The 27,519-nt window shown below is 34.2% G+C and overlaps 2 protein-coding genes across 3 annotated transcripts in view; one reads left to right on the top strand and one right to left on the bottom strand.

The window, feature by feature from the left end:
- Positions 1 to 18,108, top strand: part of cdc40 (cell division cycle 40 homolog (S. cerevisiae)) — a 30,502-nt gene extending 12,394 nt beyond the window's left edge. Inside the window, exons 8-16 of the mRNA XM_067418321.1 lie at positions 1,831 to 1,905; positions 2,843 to 2,888; positions 4,527 to 4,628; positions 7,218 to 7,333; positions 8,003 to 8,136; positions 13,217 to 13,293; positions 16,456 to 16,600; positions 17,263 to 17,485; positions 17,554 to 18,108. Coding sequence (XP_067274422.1) covers positions 1,831 to 1,905; positions 2,843 to 2,888; positions 4,527 to 4,628; positions 7,218 to 7,333; positions 8,003 to 8,136; positions 13,217 to 13,293; positions 16,456 to 16,600; positions 17,263 to 17,440 — 873 coding nt within the window. The 3' untranslated portion in view covers positions 17,441 to 17,485; positions 17,554 to 18,108. The remainder of the gene's footprint in view (positions 1 to 1,830; positions 1,906 to 2,842; positions 2,889 to 4,526; positions 4,629 to 7,217; positions 7,334 to 8,002; positions 8,137 to 13,216; positions 13,294 to 16,455; positions 16,601 to 17,262; positions 17,486 to 17,553) is intronic.
- A 1,904-nt stretch (positions 18,109 to 20,012) lies between these two features.
- mettl24 (methyltransferase like 24) overlaps positions 20,013 to 27,519 on the bottom strand; it is a 23,484-nt gene continuing 15,977 nt past the window's right edge. Inside the window, exon 6 of one of the 2 annotated variants that reach the window (XM_067418324.1) lies at positions 20,013 to 20,642. In XM_067418324.1, the coding sequence (XP_067274425.1) occupies positions 20,298 to 20,642 (345 nt within the window). In that variant the 3' untranslated portion in view covers positions 20,013 to 20,297. The remainder of the gene's footprint in view (positions 20,643 to 27,519) is intronic. The other variant, XM_067418323.1, reaches the window with a different exon arrangement.

Genomic DNA, 27,519 nt, shown 5'->3' with positions numbered 1-27,519 from the left:
GCGGAATGCACGCTTCATACTGTCGTCTGCTCTGGCTCTAACTGTTTACTTTTTGCAAACCTTGTGAGCGCGCAAACGCTGCGACCTCGCGCCAAATGTTTTTATTGGTTTATTAAGTACAAACAGGAGAGTTATGAAAAATTGAGTGTGAGGGATTTGTTCACTTCACACAAAAAAGATTTTGGAATGAGACGGCTAACTGTAGTAGCGTTTAGTCCACTGTCTAAAATAGCCTAACTTAGAGATCACTTTTTTTTTAACCGACAACTTTGATCGGTTAACGTTGACGGTCAACCATCGGTCAAACGGTCATCGGTTAAGATCCCTAAAACAGAGAGAGAAAATGTAATAAGACAATTTCAGAGGTGTAAATTTGAACATGTTTATTTTAATTTCCATAAATTCCATATGGCTCGATTAATCCTGTAATATATGTATAGTACAGGACTTTTTTTTTGACATTGCCAACCTGTAAATTCATTTGAGAGCAAGTAATAAACCCAAAAAAGTATTGTTTAAAGTTGCATATTGTGCCTTTTTCCTTTACCACTATTTGTTTAATAATTTTAATGGAACCGGAATCGGAACCGGAATCGTTAGGCGGAATCGGAACCGGAACCGGAAATTTTCTCACGATTCCCAACCCTAATGGCCGGGTGTGTGTGTGTGTGTGTGTGGCTTACCTGAGGAACACATGGCCCCAGGATGCACTATGGGAAGAAGGCGAGCCGGCGGAGGCAGTGTGATGCTTTGGCCAATGTTCTGCTGGGAAACCTTGGGTCCTCCATCCATGTGGATGTTACTTTGACACGCTCCACCTACCTAAGCATTGTTGAGACCATGTTCAGCCTTTCATGGAAACGGTATTCTGGTGGCTGTGGCTCTTCCAGCAGGATAATGCTCCTGACACAAAGCACAAATGCTTCAGGAATGGTTTGAGGAGCACAACAACCAGTTTGAGGCGTCGACTCGGCCTCCTGATTCCCCAGATCTCAATCCAATCGAGCATCTGTGAGATGAGCTGAACAAACAAGTCCGATCCATGGAGGCCCCACCTCACTACTTACAGGACTTAAATGATCTGCTACTAAAACATTAGTGCCAGATCCCACAGGTGGAGTCCATGCCTCGACGGGTCAGCAAAAGGAGGACCAACACAATCTTAGGAAGCCTAATCGGTGCATAATTGACGTCATCTTTGCAGCCAACAGTGACTCAGAAATCGCAAGTTTATTAATAAATTGTTCAAACTGAGAGAGCATTATTTTCCGCCCAGCCCTAGTCTAGATGTTGCTGATGTGTCTGGATGGAGTTAAGGCTGTTTATGGTGTTCGTGGCATCGGTGTTCACTCTTGTCTCAGCGTGAGAGTGACTACATCCTGACTCAAGCGTTTACTCACTCGCATCTTCCACAGACTTACCATATTCTCTCTCACACACACACACACACACACACACACACACACACACACACACACACACACACACACGTTTGTTTTTGTGATATATGGGGACACAGGCGTAATGGTTTTTATACTGTACAAACTGTATTTTCTATCCCCTTACACTGCCCCAAAACCTACCCATCTCACACACACACACACACACACACACTGCCCCTAAACCTACCCATCACAGGAAACATTCTGCATTTTTACTTTTTCAAAAAAACTTGTCCTGTATGATTTATAAGCATTTTGAAAAGTGGGCACCGCTGGTTGGTGTCCTCAATGTAGGTCATCTCAGGTTTTACTCTCCCTATGGGGACATTTGACTTGGACTTATGAGGTCCCCACACACACACACACTCACTGTCTCTCCTGTCTGTAGGGTGTCAGTGCCATCCGTCTGTTTCCGGCGTCTGGTCATCTGCTGCTGTCCTGCTCTATGGACTGTAAAATCAAGGTGAGATCTTTACCCATTAAACACTTCTCATGCTGGTTGAAATCAGTTTGTGCTTTTAAAGCGTTAGTTCACCCAAAAATGTAAAGTGTGTGATTAATTCCTCCTGTGGTTGGCCAGCCGTCAGACCTCCGCTCATCTTCACACACAGATGAAGATATTAGTGTTGAAATCCCGTTATGAAAAACCGTTATGAGTCAGTGAATCGATTCATGATTTGGATCGTGAGTCAAACTGCTGAAATCACGGGACTCTGGCGATCCGAATCATAAATCGATTCACTGACTCATAACGGTTTGAAGCTTTGTTCTGAAATCGGCCATCACTATACAAGTCGTTATTTAGTGTTTTTTGCGCACTAACTCTATTCTGGCCTCTTCATCAATGATTGTAGAGCCGCTGTAGTGAGATGGGCTTTGTAACGACGTCTTTAGTGCCTTTATGGGTCTTGAGAGAGGAAATGACATTGGTGTCAATGAAGGCCTTTCTGAGCCATCGGATTTCAACACTAATATCTTCATCTGTGTGTGAATAATAACTTAATAATGTGCAACTATAATAATTTAAAACAGTCTGTTAGTATATTCTAATATTAATATAATTAATATCAACATTATTTTTAATATCAATATAATAATAACTATGCAAAATGCTAGAATTAAAAAAACAAAACACACACACACACACATATATATATATAAAATTACTTTTATGAAAAGTGTTTTACAGATATATTTAAATTAATTGTTAATAGAGAGACCAGATGGAATGTTTTACTTTTAACAATTAATTCGCCAGGAATGTTTAAAGCTAAAATGTGATTTTAAAATGACAATTGAAATGAATGAATACTCGTCTTGTATAATCATTTGCATTTTAACTCTGCTGTGTGTGTGCGTGATCTGTGTGTGTACTGATGCTGTTGTGTGTTCTGCTGCAGCTGTGGGAGGTTTATAATGAGAGGAGATGTGCGCGGACGTTTATTGGTGAGTGTTGTCACGTTTCTTTGGCCACAGAGGAAGAATGGCACAAACTCTCAGAGCTGTGCTGATGGAGTCCATCAGAGGCTCGGCCCATTTATCAAGCGCTGCCAGAACCAGCTCAGACGCCATTTTGCATTCCTTTAGCTGATCTACCAATCCTGTGACGGTTACCGTGCCCTTCTGGACGCAATCATGTGCTTTTATGCCTTAAACTTATCTTTAATCTAATTATTGAATAATAACAATAATAATTAAAATGGTAGTAATAATAATTAAATACATTTTAGAATTGTAGAATGTTGTTTAAAACAGCATAACAATAATCTTTATTAAGAAATTATACTGTTTTATATTATATAAGTATTCTAATTGTAATGTTGCATATTAATAACATTAATAATAATGATTACTTATTTTAATATGTATAATGTATATAATTTAAATAATGTTTAGTAGTAGTAGAATAGAATTAGTAGAATACATTTTTTTTAACTTTTAAGAGTAAAACAGCATAACAATAATTATAATAAATTACACTTTAATATTATTTACATAAATTATATTTTATTAGTCTGACAGACTGTTTTAAATAATTTATTTTTGCATAATAATATTTATAATAATAATGATTATTAATTTCATATATATATATATATATATATATATATATATATATATATATATATATATATATATATATATATATATATATATATATATATATATATATATATATATATATATATATATAATATATATATAATTTAAAATAATCTGATAGAATATATTAGTATAATTCATATAAAACAGTATTATTATCCCTTTCCTTCAACAGTTTCAATTCTTATTTTTATTATTCATAATGTGTAAAAATTATTATATATTATTATAATAATAACAATTATTATTATTATTCTAAAAATACAATAAAACTGTGATAGCAATATAATATTAATATAAAAAAGTATTATAATAATTTATCATAGTTATGTTTTACTTTAAAAAAAATCTTATTCTGTAGTTCCTATATATTATTAAAAACAATGTTAATGTTTTTTTTTCATTATGCAAAAATACAATGAAACTGTAAGAGTAATGTAATATATAAAAAAATGGTGTTATAATTATTTATCATGATTGTTATTACAGTTTTAAGCATCTTTCAATTTTTATTTTAAATCTAATTAGTATTGTTGTTGTTATTATCAGGTCAAAAATAATTACTATAATAGTTAAATATTATTATTGTTACAATAAAACTCATTATAACTGTTTTTATGCCCATAATCTCTATAATGTTAGAGTGATTGTAGATGCTGGTCGAGGGTCTGAAGTCTCCATCACGCGAGGCGTCGTCACTAACCACAGCTGTCACTCATCTCTGTGGGTTACTGATATCGCCATGGCTACAGTTGCCAGGCTGATGAAAAGCATTGACCAGGACCAGGAGTCCATCCATCACCCGCTCATTCACACACACACACACACACACACACAGACTCTGCTAGTTTCTGACCGGTTCCTCTTCTGTGTCTCAAAATGTATTTATCCTCAGACCTGGACAGTCTTGAGATGTTGTCTGTGTGTCGTTCTCAAAGTAAACGTTGTGTGTCATATTTATCTAATCTTGTGTGTGTGTAGGTCACAGTAAAGCAGTGCGTGACATCTGCTTCAACAACACAGGCACGCAATTCCTCAGCGCCGCCTACGACCGATACCTCAAACTCTGGGACACAGAGACCGGTGAGACACACACACACACACACACATGACGGTACACCACGTATTGGTACCGAACTGCTTCCACTATGGTGCATATGTACCGAACGGTACCGACGAACATATGAAGTATTCTGTGCATTTTATCACGAAATTCAAATGATAAATGCTTATTAGCCTATAGATTCACTATATTAGCCTATATATTCACTATATTAGCCTATATATTCACTATATTAGCCTATATATTCACTATATTAGCCTATATATTCACTATATTAGCCTATATATTCACTATATCAGCCTATAGATTCACTATATTAGCCTATATATTCACTTTATTAGCCTATAGATTCATTATATTAGCCTATATATTCACTATATTAGCCTATATATTCACTATATTAGCCTATATATTCACTATATTAGCCTATATATTCACTATAGTAGCCTATATATTCACTATATTAGCCTATATATTCACTATATCAGCCTATAGATTCACTATATCAGCCTATATATTCACTATATTAGCCTATATATTCACTATATTAGCCTATATATTCACTTTATTAGCCTATAGATTCTCTAAATTAGCCTATATATTCACTATATTAGCCTATAGATTCACTATATTAGCCTATATATTCACTATATTAGCCTATAGATTCACTATATTAGCCTATAGATTCATTATAGTAGCCTATAGATTCACTATATTAGCCTATAGATTCTTTATATTAGCCTATATATTCACTATATTAGCCTATATATTCACTTTATTAGCCTATAGATTCTTTATATTAGCCTATATATTCATTATATTAGCCTATCGATTCACTATATTAGCCTATATATTCACTATAGTAGCCTATATATTCACTGTAGTAGCCTGTAGATTCACTATATTAGCCTATATATTCACTATATTAGCCTATATATTCACTTTATTAGCCTATAGATTCTCTATATTAGCCTATATATTCATTATATTAGCCTATAGATTCATTATATTAGCCTATAGATTCACTATAGTAGCCTATATATTCACTATAGTAGCCTATAGATTCACTATATTAGTCTATAGATTCACTATATTAGCCAATATATTCATTATATTAGCCTATAGATTCACTATAGTAGCCCAGATTCACTATATTAGCCTATAAATTCACTATAGTAGCCTATAGATTAATTATATTAGCCTATATATTTACTATAATAGCATATAGATTCACTATAGTAGCCTATAGATTCACTATATTAGCCTATATATTTACTATAATAGCATATAGATTCATTATATTAGCCTATATATTTACTATAATAGCATATAGATTCACTATAGTAGCCTATAGATTCATTATATTAGCCTATATATTTACTATAATAGCATATAGATTCTCTATAGTAGCCCAGATTCACTATATTAGCCTATAGATTAATTATATTAGCCTATATATTTACTATAATAGCATATAGATTAACTATAGTAGCCTATAGATTCACTATATTAGCCTATAGATTCACTATAGTAGCTTATAGATTCATTATATTAGCCTATACATTATATTAGCCTATATATTCACTATATTAGCCTATACATTACATTAGCCTATATATTCACTATATTAGCCTATATATTCATTATATTAGCCTATACATTCATTATATTAGCCTATACATTCAATATATTAGCCTATATATTCACTATATTAGCCTATATATTCACTATAGTAGCCTATATATTCACTATAGTAGCCTATATATTCATTATATTAGCCTATACATTATATTAGCCTATATATTCACTATATTAGCCTATATATTCACTATATTAGCCTATATATTCATTATATTAGCCTATATATTCATTATATTAGCCTATACATTCATTATATTAGCCTATATATTCACTATATTAGCCTATACATTATATTAGCCTATATATTCACTATATTAGCCTATATATTCATTATTTTAGCCTATACATTCATTATATTAGCCTATACATTCATTATATTAGCCTATATATTCAATATATTAGCCTATATATTCACTATAATAGCCTATATATTCACTATATTAGCCTATATGTTCACTATATTAGCCTATATATTCATTATATAAGCCTATATATTCTCTATATTAGCCAATGTATTCATTATATTCATTATGGTCCACTGAACCTGTTACTGATATCTGGATTATTAATGTGGGTTTAAATAAATCTGTGTATAAATGATATTTCAAGTAAAGAGTAAAAAAATCATTTTATAATTACATTTAGAAGTTAATGCATAAACTGCCTTATGTGAAGTTTACATGTTTGCACACACAGTTATTTGAGTGTTTATTATTATTATATCTCAACATAAATAGCAATGAGTTTAGGCTAATAGTTTGAGCTGTCCTTTAATATTATAGTAATGTGTGAGTAAGGGCTCTCTATAGGATTACCTTTAAGAAACTTTGAGTTAATTGAATCGTATGCAGCAGTTTATTCATTGTGTTCAGTGGACTCTCTCTCTGCTCCACCAGCAGGGGGAGCCTCAAACACACGGGCAGTTTAATATGTTAATGATGTGAAACACACGTCCTGTCATGTTTTAGGAAAGTGCATCGCGCCCTTCACCAACAGGAAGGTTCCCTACTGCGTGAAGTTCAACCCAGATGAGGACAAACAAAACCTGTTCGTCGCCGGGATGTCGGACAAGAAGATCGTCCAGGTGCGAATCATTACACGTCTCACCATCCCATTCCAAAAACATTCTTCATCTACATTTATTACAATTATTACATTTTTCTTCTTCTACTTGACCGCCTTTAGTTTAACATCTTTGAATATGAAATTGATTCATGCATTTTTATTAATTCACTTGTGTAATTATAAGGGCAGATTTGATTATAAAACAATTTTTGAGCTACATTATTATTATTATCATTATCATTGTTATTAATAATAATACTAATAATATATTTATTATTTTTATTATTATTATTATTTATTTATTTTTTAAATAAAAAGTCTTTGAATATGACATTTGTATTTGTATTTTAATTACATTTGTTTGGTTATAAGTACAAATTCATTTCTTAACTGATTCTTGATCTACATTGATTTATTATTATTATTATTATTATAATTAACAAATTTACTGTCTTTTAATATGAAAATCATTTGTGTGGTTTTATAAAATTATTTGTATTATTATAAGTATAGTTTAAATTCTAAAATGATTCTTGATCTACATTTTTTATTATTATTAAGAGGTTTACTGTCTTTGAACATGAAATTGAAGTCTCTTTTTCTCTACATTATTACTGAATAATCGTGTGTGTGTGTGTGTGTGTGTGTGTGTGTGTGTGTGTGTGTGTGTGTGTGTGTGTGTGTGTAGTGGGACATCCGCACCCGTGAGGTCGTTCAGGAGTATGACAGGCATCTGGGCGCCGTCAACACCATCACCTTTGTGGATGAGAACCGGCGTTTCGTCAGCACCTCCGACGACAAGAGTCTGCGCGTGTGGGAGTGGTGAGGACACACTTTATTCCACACACTCACATTACAGGGGAATTTCGGCTCTTGATAAATAAGGAAGCTGTTCTGCTCACAGGTTATGACTATTCAGATTTATAGAGTAAAACTGTGTGTGTGTGTGTGTGTGACAGGTGAATAACACTGATCTCTTCATCACCTGTTAGTGGGTGGGATATATTAGGCAGCAAGTGAACATTTAGTCCTCAGAGTTGATGTGTGTGAAGCAGGAGAAATGGGCAAGCGTAAGGATTTGAGCGAGTTTGGCCAGATTGTGACGGCTAGACGACTGGGTCAGAGCATCTCCAAAACTGCAGCTCTTGTGGGCTGTTCCCGGTCTGCAGTGGTCAGTATCTATCAAAAGTGCTCCAAGGAAGGACCAGTGGAGAACCGGCCACAGGGTCATGGGCGGCCAAGGCTCATTGATGACCGTGGGGAGCGAAGGCTGCATATATAAATACATATTTTGTCTTTGTAATATAATTAATTTATAGATAGATAGATAGATAGATAGAGTACTTTTGTTCCATCAGTTGAAAACAGCTCTGAAAGATGAATTCTTGTGATTTAATCGATTTAAAATTCACTATTATTGATCCAGCACTAGCGTCCACATGACATGTTTACCTGTTAAATGTCACCAGCCACAGCCATTACATTTTTAAAACCATAATATCCTTAAATAACCAAAACTAATTTTAACAAACTATATATAGTTTGAAAGCAGTCTCTTGTTTTTTTATATTTGGTGACTGTTTTTCAGAATATCTTACTGAGGAGCAGTAATTTATCAATTAGCAACAAGAGTATTTTCACTCAAGGCATGTTCAGACCTTTTTTTTTTTTTTTTAAATGGCGATGAACTGAAAAAATCATGAAAGATTGTTAGAAACCTGTTTGTTTTCATACCAAGACTTTAAAAGATAACATCCATTAAAGTTTTTGAGAAAAAAAGTTTTATATATAAAGAACAAAACAACAGATACTCCATTTGTGATGTGGTGGCGAGCTATAATGCACATGTTGTTTTTAAGTTAATTAGAGGTTGATTTCATATCAAACTTCCTATACTACCTGATAGGATGTCTATTTCATAAATTGTATGAAAATTATGGAAATGAATGGATCCGATCACTCAAATCACTTATGGTAATGCAGGCGCCTTTAAATAAAATGTATTATTATTAATTTTGTATTATATGGTCAGTGATGGAGCTTGGATGTCGTCTAGTGGAAGCGTTCGGTACTGCGCCCAAACAACATCTCACTGAAAGCTCATTTTTTCAGATGTCAACCTCAAATTTGGATTTTTCTAATTTTTGGCTTTGATTTTCTTGGAGTTTTAGTGTCCAACATATTTTTTCAAATAAATGTATATTATAAGTTATAATATATAAATATGTAAATTATTTGACTTTTCAATAATCTGCCAAATGTCCTTTTTAAAACGAGCCCAGCCTCATGTCTATATACCAAAGCGTTGTGACAGTTTATAGGTTAATAGATGCTGAACACCCTTCGAAATAGGATCTGAGAAGCACTAATTAAACGTCACTGTTTCGGTCAATGATTTCTGCTCTCCAAAACCTCCCAAAACTTTCATCTGAATATTTTCATTTGATGAATTTCCGGTGCATCACCAGTTTTTATGAAGTCGTTTGCAGGTGACGCTTTGTTCTCGTTCTCATGCGGTGAGTTATTCTGGGTCGTCTCGAGGGATTTTTCTCTTCCCGTGCCTCAGGTGTCAATGTTCTGCTCCAGTTTGGAGGCGCTTTCTTTGTTGTAGATGGATTACAAAACTCAAAAGTGTGTGTGTGTGTGTGTGTCAGTAGAGAGAAAGTGTCAGCAAGAGTGAGATAAAAGATTAAAAATGGCACTAAAGACCTGCAGCTTCAAAGAACAATCATCTGTTTGAAGAACTGAAGTTCACCTGATGAATGTCTGAAGCTGTTACGGCCCAGAATCCTTTTGGGTCATGTTTACATGTGGATATAGTTAACACCTAAATGTCAGTCTAAAATCAAAAGATATACAGTCTTGTTCAAAATAATAGCAGTACAATGTGACTAACCAGAATAATCAAGGTTTTTTGTATATTTTTTATTGCTACGTGGCAAACAAGTTACCAGAAGGTTCAGTAGATTCTCAGAAAACAAACAAGACCCAGCATTCATGATATGCACGCTCTTAAGGCTGTGCAACTGGGCAATTAGTTGAAAGGGGTGTGTTCAAAAAAATAGCAGTGTGGCATTCAATCACTGAGGTCATCAATTTTGTGAAGAAACAGGTGTGAATCAGGTGGCCCCTATTTAAGGATGAAGCCAACACTTGTTGAACATGCATTTGAAAGCTGAGGAAAATGGGTCGTTCAAGACATTGTTCAGAAGAACAGCGTACTTTGATTAAAAAGTTGATTAGAGAGGGGAAAACCTATAAAGAGGTGCAAAAAATGATAGGCTGTTCAGCTAAAATGATCTCCAATGCCTTAAAATGGAGAGCAAAACCAGAGAGACGTGGAAGAAAACGGAAGACAACCATCAAAATGGATAGAAGAATAACCAGAATGGCAAAGGCTCAGCCAATGATCACCTCCAGGATGATCAAAGACAGTCTGGAGTTACCTGTAAGTACTGTGACAGTTAGAAGACGTCTGTGTGAAGCTAATCTATTTTCAAGAATCCCCCGCAAAGTCCCTCTGTTAAAAAAAAGGCATGTGCAGAAGAGGTTACAATTTGCCAAAGAACACATCAACTGGCCTAAAGAGAAATGGAGGAACATTTTGTGGACTGATGAGAGTAAAATTGTTCTTTTTGGGTCCAAGGGCCACAGGCAGTTTGTGAGACGACCCCCAAACTCTGAATTCAAGCCACAGTACACAGTGAAGACAGTGAAGCATGGAGGTGCAAGCATCATGATATGGGCATGTTTCTCCTACTATGGTGTTGGGCCTATTTATCGCATACCAGGGATCATGGATCAGTTTGCATATGTTAAAATACTTGAAGAGGTCGTGTTGCCCTATGCTGAAGAGGACATGCCCTTGAAACGGTTGTTTCAACAAGACAATGACCCAAAACACACTAGTAAACGGGCAAAGTCTTGGTTCCAAACCAACAAAATTAATGTTATGGAGTGGCCAGCCCAATCTCCAGACCTTAATCCAATTGAGAACTTGTGGGGTGATATCAAAAATGCTGTTTCTGAAGCAAAACCAAGAAATGTGAATGAATTGTGGAATGTTGTGAAAGAATCATGGAGTGGAATAACAGCTGAGAGGTGCCACAAGTTGGTTGACTCCATGCCACACAGATGTCAAGCAGTTTTAAAAAACTGTGGTCATACAACTAAATATTAGTTTAGTGATTCACAGGATTGCTAAATCCCAGAAAAAAAAAAAATGTTTGTACAAAATAGTTTTGAGTTTGTACAGTCAAAGGTAGACACTGCTATTTTTTTGAACACACCCCTTTCAACTAATTGCCCAATTGCACAGCCTTAAGAGCGTGCATATCATGAATGCTGGGTCTTGTTTGTTTTCTGAGAATCTACTGAACCTACTGGTAACTTGTTTGCCACGTAGCAATAAAAAATATACTAAAAACCTTGATTATTCTGGTTAGTCACATTGTACTGCTATTATTTTGAACAAGACTGTATATATATATATGTGTGTGTATGTGTGATGTACACAACTGTTCAAAAGTTTGGCAGCTGTAAGATTTATTACGTTTTTTCTGCTTACCAAAGCTGCTTATATTTGGTCATAAATACAGTAAGAATGATGAAATATTCCTCCAGTGTAGATCATCTGTCCTCTGTGTGAATATATAGTAAAGTGTGATTTATTCCTGTGATCAAAGCTGAATTTATCATCATTACTCCAGTCTTCAGTGTCACATGATCCTTCAGAAAGGCGATGTATGTGCATTTATTTGTTTACTTATTGATGTACATTATCAAGAAAATTAAGCCTATGTATGTGCTTTAATTAATTCATTGGTTTATTTATTTAGTGAAATTAAATTTCTCTGGGAAGCCGTCATTTAATTTATTTGTTTGTTTATTATTATTATTATTTACATTTAATTTATTTTAAAAAAAATCTGTTTAATAAAGGGATCAGGACCAAATTATGAATCAATCAATATTGTCTGCTAAATGAATCTAACTCGGGGTCATAATTCATTTAATTCATAGGAATTAAATATACGTATGTGTAAAATAAAATAAGCCTTTGCACATCCTTCTATTGATTAATCTTATTTATTGACATATAATTTCACTGGGAATTGTTTGTTTGTTTTAATACAATACAATATTTATTTATAAAGCACATTTAAAAACAACCAAGGCTGACCAAAGTGCTGTACATAGCAGAGAATAAAATGCAGAGCAGTACAGGACAAAAGAAACAACTGAAAAAATAAAACAAAAATAAAAAATAAGCAGTTTAACATTTAAATTAAAGTTTTAACATTTATTTATTTTGCTTTCATCTGTTAAATAAATGCTATTTAATTTTCCAATAAGTAAATGCATAATGTAAACATTTGTTATCAATGTAAAAAAGTAATATTTTTGTAGAAACTGTGATCCTAATTTTTTTTCTCAGGATTATTTGATGAATATAAAATTCAAAAGAAGCGCATTTATCTGCAATATAATCTTTTGTAACATTATAAATGTCTCTACTTTCACTTTGGATCTGTTTAATCCATCTTTGATGTATAAAAGTACCTTTTTTTTTTTTTAAATTATACTCTTCTCAAACTTCATTATTGATAATCATAAATGTTTTTTGAGAATCATATGAGAGTGATCAGTGAAGGACACTGAAGACTGGAGTAATGATGATAAATTCAGCTTTGATCACAGGAATAAATCACACTTTACTATATATTCACGTAGAGAATAAATTTATAGTAAAGTGTAACAGATGATCTACACTGGAGGAATATTTAATAATTTTCCCTGTATTTATGATCAAATATATGTAGCAGAAGAGACTCTTTCCAACACATTAAAATGTAATTTATTTAACACATGCTTCACGATGTGCCATTGATCTTTTTTTCAGGGATATTCCGGTGGACTTTAAGTACATCGCTGAGCCCAGCATGCACTCGATGCCCGCGGTCACATTATCGCCCAATGGTGAGTGACGTCCTGCATAAACATCTGGTGCTGTGAATGTCATGTGACGTCCCGATCGGATCGCTTCCTCTCTGATCAATAATTGATCTTGTTTCGCTCCCTCTGCCGCATGGGAACATTTCTTGCTTTTCTGAGGTGCAGATGAACCGGTGCCACTCCCTCCTTTATCCGAGACGATTCGTTTATGCAGTCAAAAGTGTTTAATAGTCCAATTCGCATACTCATACATATCATGTTTAATTGCGATCAGGTGACACCGAATCAAGGTCAGGATGGTCAGAGACATTTATGATGCGTCCCAATTCGCCTACTTATACTACGACCTAAAAGTATGTACTCTTTCTGTGAAGAAAAAGATACTTTTGAGTGTGAAGCAGAAAAGTATGCAAGCTTTGGGACTACTTCGCCATGTATAATGGACTCTGTTGCTTAGTTACGTGCATCCCATAACCATTTAAACTGGCCTGTCAATCATCGCCACAGTTAAAATCGTCCACATTCAGTTTAATCTCCTGCCGTATGGGAGAGAAATGTAGCCGCTCGTTGATCTGACGTGTGTGTGTCTTTAACGCAGCGACTCTCCTCGTGTGTTTGCAGTTTAAATATAATGATGCATTTAAAAGTTGACGGCCAAACGTGTCATTACAAAAGTTCTCAGTGCTGCTGCAGGTGAAATATAATGTGGACAACACTGAATAAATATCTTTAGTCAGGTTAAATATTGATAATTGATCACTCAAACCCCTTTTATCTAAACCTCTCTACTTAACCGTCGAACTCGCACATCCGCCATGTTTTTAGTTTTGTAACACTTTTTATCCACATTTGTAGTTTTAATCGAATCCTCGTCCAACTCGCAATGGGTTGTGGGCAATATCAGCCGTTAGAGTGCACATCGATCCAAACTTCGAATTCTGACGGGAAATAGTAAACCATCCGGGTATCTTTTTAATACCCTTTTCAGATGTCCCATGATTTGGGACGTACTAATTCTATTTTCGAATACTATTTAGGATGGATAGTGTGCGAATTAGGACGCAGGGATAGTTTCCCACGAACTAGTCATTTATGTCGCCTTCACTGCTATAGGAAATTTGATAATTCCCACTTCTGAAGTCGTGATTACGAGCTCATCCCATTCAAATTTTGAAGTGAAAGGCCATTCATGTGCAATTTTTGCCTAGGAAACTCGTATTTACGATAATTCCGAGAGCACGTGAAGGCAGCGTTAGGTTCGCTACTATTTGCTCAAGACTGGCAAAGAAGTCTAAAGATTTTGTAAGTTCCTTTGGATAAAAGTATCTGATAAATGCACATAATAAATATTCAATTCAAGATTTAATAATAAAACCATGTTATAATTCGTAAAATAATAAACAAGTTTTAAAAAGTTAGTCTAAATATTAGTACAATAATTTTAGTCGAAATGGAATTTAACATTTTTAAATTTTTAGTCAAAATAGAATTTAAAATAGTTCTATTTATTTTTATATTTTTAGTCAATATGGAATTTAAAATAGCTCTATTTATTTTTATATTTTTAGTCAAAATGGAATTTAAAATAATTTTTTTATTTTTAGTCAAAATTGAATTTAAAATACTTATATTTATTTTTATATTTTTAGTCAATATTGAATTTAAAATACTTATATTTATTTTTATATTTTTAGTCAATATTGAATTTAAAATTGTTTATTTTTTTATTTTTAGTCAAAATGGAATTTAAAATAATTATTTTTTTATTTTTAGTCAAAATTGAATTTAAAATACTTATATTTATTTTTATATTTTTAGTCAATATTGAATTTCAAATACTTATATTTATTTTTATATTTTTAGTCAATATTGAATTTAAAATTGTTTATTCTTTTATTTTTAGTCAAAATGGAATTTAAAATGGATATTTTTAATCTTTTTTTTCAAAATGGAATTTAAAATAGTTCTATTTACTTTTATATTTTTAGTCAAAATTGAATTTAAAATAGTTCTATTTTTAGTCAAAATGAAATTTAAAATAATTATTTTTTTAATTTTTAGTCAAAATGAAATTTAAAATATTTCTTTTTATTTTTAGTCAAAATTGAATTTAAAATAATTATTTTTTTATTTTTAGTCAAAATTGAATTTAAAATAGTTATATTTTAGTCAAAATGAAATTTAATTTTTTTTTTTTTTGTCAAAATTGAATTTAAAATAGTTCTATTTTTAGTCAAAATTGAATTTAAAATAGTTATATTTTTTGTCAAAATATTTTGAAATAGTTCTATTTATTTTTATATTTTGTCAAAATGGAATTTGAAATAGTTCAATTTTTTTTGTCAATTTAATTTAAAGTAGTTCTATTTATTTTTACATTTTGTCAAAATGGAATTAAAAATAGTTATTTATAGTTATATTTTTTGTCAAACTAAAATTTAAAATAGTTGTATTTATTTATTATATTTAAAGCATGAATTGAATATATAGTTTTATGTATGTCTATTTATTTTTCAGTTTGCATTTATGCACTTGGCAGATGCTTTAATGCCAAGGGACTTACAAAAGAGGAACAAAAGTAATTAATCAAAGATATAAACACAATGCCAAGATATTTAGACGGATTAGTCTGGGAAGCAGGCTAGAGAAGCAGAGAAATGCAGAGATGAAAAAGTAGTGTTTTTTTGTTTTTTAGATAAAATAAAATTTATATTTAATTTGATCTAAACCTATATTTTAAAAATATAGGGGGATACAATATTTTTATAGCTATTTTAAATCATGAATTAAATATGTCTATAAGTTTGTCCATTTTAAAAAAGTGAGTTATTTCCGTTTTTGTAATGCTTGAATAATTAAGTTGAAAGTGTCACTCCTTGTCCTCCATACTAGGGATGCAACGATGTGCTTTTAACTATTGGCCGAAACCGATATTCGTCACCTGTTCTCTTATTTGAGCCTTTGTCAGTAGAGTAGATGTTTTGATCATGTTTAAAGATAAACAACGTATGCATTTATTGCTGCATCATCAAATAATTTCTATTGCACATGGATTTGATCCGTTTAGCATTCAACAGGCCAACATTAAAACACAAATTCAACAGAATTGTAATTATCCAGTGCTTTTTAAAGACACTAGTCGCTTAAACTTCCCACTGACATGAATGAATTTTGTGCTGATCTCAGGAAAGTGGCTGGCCTGTCAGTCCATGGACAATCAGATCCTGATCTTCGGAGCTCAAAACCGATTTCGTCTCAACAAGAAGAAGATCTTCAAGGGTCACATGGTGGCGGGATACGCCTGTCAGGTGGACTTCTCTCCGGATATGAGGTGATGTAAATTTGATACTTCAAGCAGCAGGAAGTGCTCTCGGAGGAAACATTTCTTAACCTCTTAACTATCACCGCCCCACTGGTGGTACGCTTGGCACTGTTTTTTTTTTAATGGCCTTTTTTTCGTATCCTATATTTTAGTAATCATCATAAATTAGGTATCATTTGAAAGCTTACGAACTCAAAATTCATCCTGTGAAAACCGTTTTGAAATCGGATGTTTCGTTACCATGGAAACTGCTCAAATTTCTTCTAGCAGGCTCCTGCCCCTAGTGGGCGTTGTCATGTTTTAATATTACATCATTTATTTTAACTACTTCATAATCAAAAGCTTTTTTAATCTTGACAAAACACATATCGTCGGAAAGGTCAGAGTCTCAAGGTTCCATATTTGGTGACTGTTTTGTGATGTAAGTGATATTTGAACAGATATTTACAGGAAAATGCATCAAAATTTATCAATGCAATGTTTATGGCACCCGGTGGCTGTTTTTAGTACTGCAACTTAACAGTTCTCATGGGAACTTCAATTTTTGTGATATCAACTTCAAATTTGGAACACAACTTGGTTAGACACATGGCTTTGATTTTATAGTAAAAAAAATTAAGTGTTTTATTTGTGTGGCGTCTTTAACTCGTTCTCTCCGTGTCTTCCTGCAGTTATGTGGTTTCCGGTGACGCCGACGGGAAGCTGAACATCTGGGACTGGAAGACGACGAAACTTTATCACCGGATCAAAGCGCACGATAAAGTGTGTATCAGCGCGCTCTGGCATCCTCACGAGACGTCTAAGGTCATCACCTGCGGCTGGGACGGACAGATCAAGCTCTGGGACTGAGGAACACACACACACACACACACACACACACACACACACACACACACACACACACACACACACACACACACACACACACACACACACACACACACACACACACACACACACACTGCCCCTACACTTACCTATCACACACACACACTGTCCCTGCCCCTAAACCTACCTATCTCACACACACACACCCTCACGAGACGTCCAAGGTTATCACCTGTGGCTGGGACAGACAGATCAAGCTCTGGGACTGAGGAACACACACACACACACACTGCCCCTACACCTACCTATCACACACACACTGTCCCTGCCCCTAAACCTACCTATCTCACACACACACCCTCACGAGACGTCCAAGGTTATCACCTGTGGCTGGGACGGACAGATCAAGCGCTGGGACTGAGGAACACACACACACACACACACACACACACACACACACACAGCCCCTAAACCTACCTATCACACACACACACAAACATCGGAATCGGTGAATCAGAGCTTCTTATACGGACGTGAGACTTTTATCGGGCTGGTATCCAGTCCTAAACGTACACACACACACACCAGAAACTTTCAGCTCATGTTTTTTGTTTTTTTTAATGAATGAAACCGTGTCTTACGTTTCTCTCTTTTTGAAGATAATAAATGTCTCTGGTTTATCTTCTGCCGTCGGTGTGCTTTGGTGGCTGCGTTTCTTTCCAGAAGTCTTGTTTTCAGTATTTATAGTTAATATCACACGAAGAGTTCTGGTTTTCCTTCAGATATCCGCTCGATTACAAATGTGTTGTTGATTTTATACAACAGTTCAATAAACAATATCAAGTGACTTGCATTTTAGACACAATATTGCATGTTTTTGCTCTTTCACCATTGAAAATAGTTCGAAACACATTTGTTAAAATCCTCTGAGCGACACAGTGGTGTGTCATTACTGAATGGAGAGAGAGAGAGAGAGAGAGAGAGAGAGAGAGAGAGAGAGAGAGAGAGAGAGAGAGAGAGAGAGAGAGAGAGAGAGAGAGAGAGAGAGAGAGAGAGAGAGAGAGAGAGAGAGAGAGAGAGAGAGAGAGAGAGAGAGAGAGAGAGAGAGAGAGAGAGAGAGAGAGAGAGAGAGAGAGAGAGAGAGAGAGAGAGGCTACGCCCATCAAAGCGGGGCTCGTAGGCTGCGCTGCTCAGGTGATGTGACTTCAAGAAATTAACAATGTCACCAAAAAAAAGTGCGTTTCGGGTTGCCAGACCAAGACAGTCCTGCACAGATTCCCCAAAACCCCGCGTTAAGGCAACAGTGGATGGAATTTGCTTTTCCGGATCAGCAACTGAGTTGCGCGAATGTTTATATCTGTTCGCTGCATTTCGGTGCCGACTGTTTCATAAACAAGGCCCAGCTCGACGCCGGATTTTCCCAATCGCCTAATGCTGAAGGATGGAGCAGTCCCAACGATAAAGGTCCCAACGTTAGAACCGCAGGCGGTGAGTGAGACTGCTTCAAATGTCTGTGTTTTTGCCTATGCTCATCAAGTAGCCCAAACATGATCACGTATAGTTAATTGATCAATGGAGCATGCGATGTGTAGTGCGTTTAGCTGGCCACTATATGTGTAACTTTATGTTTGTGTATTGTAAAAGCACTCCAAACAACAATACACAAAGAGTGGGGAAATATGTTGAACTAAATAAGCGCGCTTCTTCATTCAAATGCGCTACTATTCCGTGTCTTTCTATGTAAACACTAACTTAGCCTGCCGTGCAAAACCATGTCTACACAAACCACGCGTAAACACACACACACACGTGCACAACTGCACTTCCCACATGTACACCTTCAAAGACAAAAATACGACGATATAATTCAAGTATAAATATGTAAATAACACAAGCCGCTAAGCATATTATATAGTTAGTGTATAACTTGTCCCACATAGAGACGTCCTGCTCTAGTCGTTTTTGCTGCTGCTCCTGTTCAACTGCAGCCTCTGGGTCTGATTCCGGATCATAGATGTATGGCTGTATCTGATTAAAAGCCATATTTTTATTTTGAATAAAGTTTTTTTCCCGCTGTTGACACAGCTTTACGACGCACTCGACTCAACATAGCAGCAGCGTGCACACGTCATTATTTAGCTCCGCTCACACGACACGCCCCCACCCGCTCGGCTTTTTTCGGAAAGACTCGGAACAGCGCATCTTTCTTATATAATTATAAAAAAAATAAAGACTTTTATTATATGCAGGATGCAATGCTACTCTATAGGTACTCAAGATTGACATGACACTGACTGAAACTGAATGAATGATTCAATGACTTAAAAAAAATTCTAATTAAAAATAATTTTAATATTTAATTTTAAAAAGTATGTTTAATATATAAATATCAGATATCGCCCGATATATCAGCAAACTGATATTTGACATTTTTTTAATTATTGGTATCAGCCTATACGTTTTTCTGTTTTGCCGACGTGTCAGGCTTTTATTTTGACAGCGCACTGCTGATTTTAATACATACTTTTTTTAAATGATTTTATTACTTAAGTATATATATATATATATATATATACACACTTAAACTGCTGATTTTAATTCAAATGTGTTTAATATATATATATATAATAAAATTACATATTTTGTTCTACATTGCCCTTTACAAAACATCCCTTTCATATGCACTATAACCCTGTTCATACACTGCCGTGTTGCATGCCCATTAAACTGTAGTATTACCATGGTACCATAGTCCAAAATAACATGGTATCACCATAGTAATGTTTCATAGTGGTTCTTTCTGTGCTTTTCGCCGATTGTTGGAGGTCAGAAGAGTTTTCTGAGAGTTTCATGTCTTTAATCGTGCCTCGTGTTTTCATTATGAAGTGTTTGTGTGTGATCCTCCTAGCGGGACGAAGTGTGTGTTGACCCAGCCCAGGATGAAGGAGCTGCTGGCGTTCTGCAGGTTTCTGTGCAGGACCAGCCGGGGTTTGTTTGGGTCGCTGTAGCTGTGGTAGAGGCGGAAGTGAGCGCGCTCCAGCTCCCGGAGCAGGCTGAACCAATAGCGGACCACCGTGGGCTCGTCTCCGCCCACCTCGAACCCCGCCCAGTGCAGGTGCAGCTCCAGCAGCAGCAGGCCGATGGAGTCTAGAACCTGATCCAGAACCAGGTTCTCCAGAACCTTCCACTCCGCGCTTTCCAGGTCCACCTTCAGGACGTCCACCTGAGAGGAGCGGGACATCAGTTAAACCGCTTTCTCTAGGGTTAGTAGTTCAGTTATGTATGGTTATGACCAGTGTTGGGGGTAACGCATTACAAGTAACTCGAGTAATGTAATCAGATTACTTTTTCAAGTAACTAGAAAAGTAACGCACTACAAGTAACTCGAGTTAAGTAATCAGATTACTTTTTCAAGTAACTAGAAAAGTAACGCACTACAAGTATCTTGAGTTATGTAATCAGATTACTTTTTCAAGTAACTAGAAAAGTAACGCATTACAAGTAACTCGAGTTATGTAATCAGATTACTTTTTCAAGTAACTAGAAAAGTAACGCACTACAAGTAACTTGAGTTATGTAATCAGATTACTTTTTCAAGTAACTAGAAAAGTAACGCACTACAAGTAACTCGAGTTATGTAATCAGATTACTTTTTCAAGTAACTAGAAAAGTAATGCACTACAAGTAACTCGAGTTAAGTAATCAGATTACTTTTTCAAGTAACTAGTAAACTAACGCATTATATATATATATAATATTTTTTTATTATTATTTATTTATGGATTTTACATTTTATCATTTCAATAAATACAATTAAAATTTTGAATAATAATAATTAATATTATTAATAAAAGTATTGTTATTATCAAATGCTCATTGTTTATAGTACAATAGTAATATTGATATAGTAATATTTCTTTATTGATTTTAATTTATAATAAAATATTATTCTGAATAATAATAATAATAGTAATTATTATAGTTATTAAATGCTTGGTTTTACTTAACAGCTCAGTTTCTTTTTTTGATGCAATTTTTATAATCAAATAAAATATACTTAATAATAATATGTATTATTATAATTGTACACAATATTAACTGGGGAAAAGGTTTCCTTATTTTGATCATTTTGCCAATCACATGTCAGTATTCAGAAGACTGTAATGTAAGTTTGGTTATGGTAAGCAATTATAGCGTCATATGATGTTTTGGTCTTTGCTAAATCTGTATAACATAAATCTGTTGTGTTTTTACAGCATTTTCTGTCAATCTGAGGAGTACGGCCATCAGCAAGCACAACTCTTCCTGACTTCAGACTGCACTGACTCTCTCGGCTCGTTTCTTTTCCTCAGTTCCTGATAATCAAACACACATCTGACCACTTCATTAGTGATTTATGACGGCATGGGTAATGTTTAGTTTTTAATTAACTGTAATCTCATGAACAGGTGTGTCACACATTTCTGCCTCCGTTTCTTAAAGGAATAAAGACACAGACTGCAGCGTTTCAGGCTGTTTGGCCTGAGCTGCAGTTACTCCATATGGTGCCGTCGCCACACTCGCTTCCTCCCTAAAGCAAAAAGCAAAAATTAGCTTCTGTCATTATTTTCAGCAACCACCCAGTGTACCATAGCAACAACCTAGCAACCACCCAGAGTACCATAGCAACTGCATAACAACACCCTAGCAGCCACCCAGAGTACCAGAGCAACACACTGGCAGCCGTCCCGTAATACCCTAGCAACCACATAGCAATAGCCTAGCAACCACCCACAGTACCATAGCAACTGCCTAGCTACACCAAGCAACCACCCAGATTACCAGAGCAACACACTGACAGCCATCCCGTAATACCCTAGCAACCACATAGCAATAGCCTAGCAACCACCCACAGTACCATAGCAACTGCATAGACACACCCTAGCAACCACCCAGATTACCAGAGCAACACACTGGGAACCATCCCATAATAGCCTAGCAACCATATATAAGTTTTTCTGATAGACTGTATTGCCTTTAAAACCTTTTAACCTCAATCTTAAAAACTTTAAACTGGAAAACTTTAATATTTTTAAACCTACTTTAAACTTTCTGGTCATGCTTTCTCAAGCTAACATCAAAGTTTGTCTTGACTAACTTTTTTAACAAATCTAGTTTACCATATGGTCTTTTTTAAAATAAACAATACTACTACTACTACTACTACTACTACTACTAATAAAACAATATAATTATTAACTAAAACTATTAAACATTTTAATACATACATATATATATAATTAATTTAAAAAAATAAAATATAAATGTTGCCTTGGCAACTAACTGAAATTAAAAAGTAGTTTGAAGTAGTAAAATAACTAATAGTAAAACTAAAATAAAAAAATAAAGCAAGAAATAGAGAAAATAATAAAAATGACAAACGCACATAAAGTTACTAAAACTTAAACTGAACATCTGAAAATAACAACTTGTTCAAAATATTAATCAGTACTTTAAGTATAAATAATAGTAAAATAAGGTAGAATTATCAGTGTATGAAGTCCATGAGTTGTATGGACGACTCTTAGTATTGTTTCATGGACTTTGACAGTCCTGGTCACTATGTTGTATTGTAAAGATCTGCATGTGCTTCAGTGTTCCTCAGTGTTCGTTTCTCTTGGAGGACGAGGGAAAGTAGGACACTTTATTGAGGACAGCAATGCAGAAGACTGACCTGAATTACTGCACATAAACCCATGAGAGATGAAGCCAGCAGTCCATCAGACACTCACTCGCTTTATAGCCGTTTCTCTCTTCAGTCTAGTCTCTTTCTTAAACTCATCTCATCTAACATAGAAGTTAATTGTAATTAACCCCACCTAAATTAATCCTGATTAATCTTATCTAACATAGGCAATTAATCTCATCTAACACAGAAGTTAGCCACGATTAATCTCATCTAACATAGAAGTCGCGATTAGTCGCATATAAATATAAAAGTTAGCCGTGATTAATCGCATATAACACAGAAGTTAGCCACGATTAATCTCATCTAACATAGATGTCGCGATTAATCGCATATAAATATAAAAGTTAGCCGTGATTAATCGCATATAACACAGAAGTTAGCCACGATTAATCTCATCTAACATAGAAGTCGCGATTAGTCGCATATAAATATAAAAGTTAGCCGTGATTAATCGCATATAACACAGAAGTTAGCCACGATTAATCTCATCTAACATAGATGTCGCGATTAATCGCATATAAATATAAAAGTTAGCCGTGATTAATCGCATATAAATATAAAAGTTAGCCGTGATTAATCGCATACAACACAGAAGTTAGCCACGATTAATCTCACCTGACAGAAGTAAGTCGCGATTAATCGCATATAATATAGAAGTTAGCTGTGATTAATCGCATATAATATAGAAGTTAGCCGTGATTAATCGCATATAATATAGCAGTTAGTCGTGATTATTCTCATCCAGCATAGAAGTTAGGCGTGATTAATCGCATACAATATAGAAGTTAGTCGTGATTAATCACATACAATATAGAAGTTAGCCGTGATTAATCGCATATAAATATAAAAGTTAGCCGTGATTAATCGCATATAAATATAAAAGTTAGCCGTGATTAATCGCATATAACACAGAAGTTAGCCACGATTAATCTCATCTAACATAGATGTCGCCATTAATCGCATATAAATATAAAAGTTAGCCGTGATTAATCGCATATAAATATAAAAGTTAGCCGTGATTAATCGCATATAACACAGAAGTTAGCCACGATTAATCTCACCTGACAGAAGTAAGTCGCGATTAATCGCATATAATATAGAAGTTAGCCGTGATTAATCGCATATAATATAGAAGTTAGTCGTGATTAATCGCATACAATATAGAAGTTAGTCGCGATTAATCGCATATAATATAGAAGTTAGTCGTGATTAATCGCATATTATATAGAAGTTAGTCTTGATTAATCTCATCTAACATAGAAGTTAGCCACGATTAATCTCATCTAACATAGAAGTTGGTCTGGATTAATCACATATAATATAGAATTTAGTTGTGATTAATCGCATATAAATATAAAAGTTAGCCGTGATTAATCGCATATAAATATAAAAGTTAGCCGTGATTAATCGCATATAACACAGAAGTTAGCCACGATTAATCTCACCTGACAGAAGTAAGTCGCGATTAATCGCATATAATATAGAAGTTAGCCGTGATTAATCGCATATAATATAGAAGTTAGTCGTGATTAATCGCATACAATATAGAAGTTAGTCGTGATTAATCGCATATAATATAGAAGTTAGTCGTGATTAATCGCATATTATATAGAAGCTAGTCTTGATTAATCTCATCTAACATAGAAGTTAGCCACGATTAATCTCATCTAACATAGAAGTTGGTCTGGATTAATCACATATAATATAGAATTTAGTTGTGATTAATCGCATCTAACACAGAAGTTAGTTGTGATTAATTTCATCTAATACAGAAGTTAGTCATGATTAATCGCATCTAATATAGAAGTTAGTCGTGATTAATCGCATCTAACACAGTAGTTAGTCGTGATTCATTTCATCTAACATAGAAGTTAGCCATGATTAATCTCATCTAACACAGTAGTTAGTCGTGATTAATCTCATATAACATAGAAGTTAGCCACGATTAATCTCATCTAACAGAGAAGTTAGTCTTGATTAATCACATATAATATATAAGTTAGTCGTGATTAATCGCATATAGCATAGAAGTTAGTCGTGATTAATGCATATAATATAGAAGTTAGTCATGATTAATCGCATCTAATATAGAAGTTAGTCATGATTAATCGCATCTAACACAGTAGTTAGTCGTGATTCATTTCATCTAACATAGAAGTTAGCCATGATTAATCTCATCTAACACAGTAGTTAGTCGTGATTAATCTCATATAACACAGAAGTTAGCCATGATTAATCTCATCTAACAGAGAAGTTAGTCTTGATTAATCACATATAATATATAAGTTAGTCGTGATTAATCGCATATAGCATAGAAGTTAGTCGTGATTAATGCATATAATATAGAAGTTAGTCTTGATTAATCTCATCTAACATAGAAGTTGGTCGTGAGTAATCGCATATAATATAGAAGTTAGCCACGATTAATCTCATCTAACATAGAAGTTGGTCGTGAGTAATCGCATATAATATAGAAGTTAGTCGCGATTAATCTCATCTAACATAGAAGTTGGTCGGGATTAATCACATATAATATAGAAGTTAGTTGCGATTAATTTAATCTAATATAGAAGTTAGTCGCGATTAAACTAATCTAACACAGAAGTTAGTCGCGATTAATCTCATCTAACATAGAAGTTGGTCGGGATTAATCACATCTAATATAGAAGTTAGTCGTGATTAATTTAATCTAATATAGAAATTAGTCGCGATTAAACTCTTCTAACACAGAAGTTAGCCACGATTAATCTCATATAATAAAGAAGTTAGTCATGATTAATCGCATCTAATATAGAAGTTAGTCATGATTAATCGCATCTAACACAGTAGTTAGTCGTGATTAATTTAATCTAATATAGAAGTTAGTCGTGATTAAACTCATCTAACACAGAAGTTAGCCCCGATTAATCGCATATAATATAGAAGTTATTCATGATTAATCTCATTAGCAGAAGTTAGCCACGATTAATCTCATCTAACAGAAGTTAGTTGTGATTAATCGCATCTAATATAGAAGTTAGTCATGATTAATCTCATTAGCAGAAGTTAGCCACGATTAATCTCATCTAACAGAAGTTAGTTGTGATTAATCGCATCTAAATATAGAAGTTAGTTGTGATTAATCGCATATAATATAGAAGTTAGTCATGATTAATCTCATTAGCAGAAGTTAGCCACGATTAATCTCATCTAACAGAAGTTAGTTGTGATTAATCGCATCTAATATAGAAGTTAGTTGTGATTAATCTCATATAATATAGAAGTTAGTCATGATTAATCTCATTAGCAGAAGTTAGCCACGAATAATCTCATCTAACAGAAGTTAGTTGTGATTAATCGCATCTAATATAGAAGTTAGTCATAAATAAGCGCATCTAACACAGTAGTTAGTCGTGATTAATTTAATCTAATATAGAAGTAAGCCACGATTAATCGCATATAATATAGAAGTTAGTCATGATTAATCGCATCTAACATAGAAGTTTGTTGCCATTAATCTCATGTAAATTAATCGCGATATATCTCAGCCAACATAGAAATTAGTCATGATTAATTGCATCGAATCGGGATTAATCTAATTTGAATTAACCATGATTAAGATAATCTAACATAGAAATTAATTGCGATTAATCCCATCTAGCAATAATTTTGTTGCCATTAATGTCATGTAATCACAATTAAAAAGGGGTTTTATTTTTGTACTTCTTTACTTTAAAAAAAAGATTTTTCAGAGGTGGAGTAAGTTATTACGTTTTTATTAAAGATGATAACAGTTTTTTAATACCATGCACTGAATTGTTGATAATAAGAATCTGATCATGTGTTAAGAAACTCATGAGAGTCAGTTTTGATGTGATTTTAAGTCATATTCTTCATCTCAAAAGCTTCTTTGGCTCCTTCAGTTCATCCATATGCAGGAGTCATAAATCTATAATACCTGCTGCCATAATTACAAGCACATATTTCATTCATTAGCGTCCTCTTCTGCGATCTCTCTCTCTATTTCTGTTTCTCAGGCCGAGTGAATCATCTAACACTGACGCTGTTATATCTCACACTGCACACTGAGGCTCGCTGAGGCTGCGAGTGTGTTTGCAGTCAGTAGCCTGTGAGGACATGTTAATGTCTAGAGCTGCGTTTGAAGGGTTTGGGCGTCTCCCCACCTGACAGAAATGGACACAATAATTGCTTGTGTGTGTGTGGGATGGGGTGGGGTGGGGGGCACTTGTGACATATGAGGACACAAATTTGTATAATGACATGACACGGGTATTACAAGGAGAGTGTGAAATATGAGGACATTGGGGGGCAGGAGCAGTGTAAGGGGATAGAAAATACGGTTTGTACAGTATAAAAACCATTAGGCCTATGT

Source organism: Pseudorasbora parva, chromosome 15 (assembly GCF_024679245.1).
Source record: "Pseudorasbora parva isolate DD20220531a chromosome 15, ASM2467924v1, whole genome shotgun sequence".
Taxonomy (NCBI): domain Eukaryota; kingdom Metazoa; phylum Chordata; class Actinopteri; order Cypriniformes; family Gobionidae; genus Pseudorasbora; species Pseudorasbora parva.
Note: the sequence above shows the minus strand (reverse complement) of the source record. Positions and strands in the feature narration are given on the sequence as shown.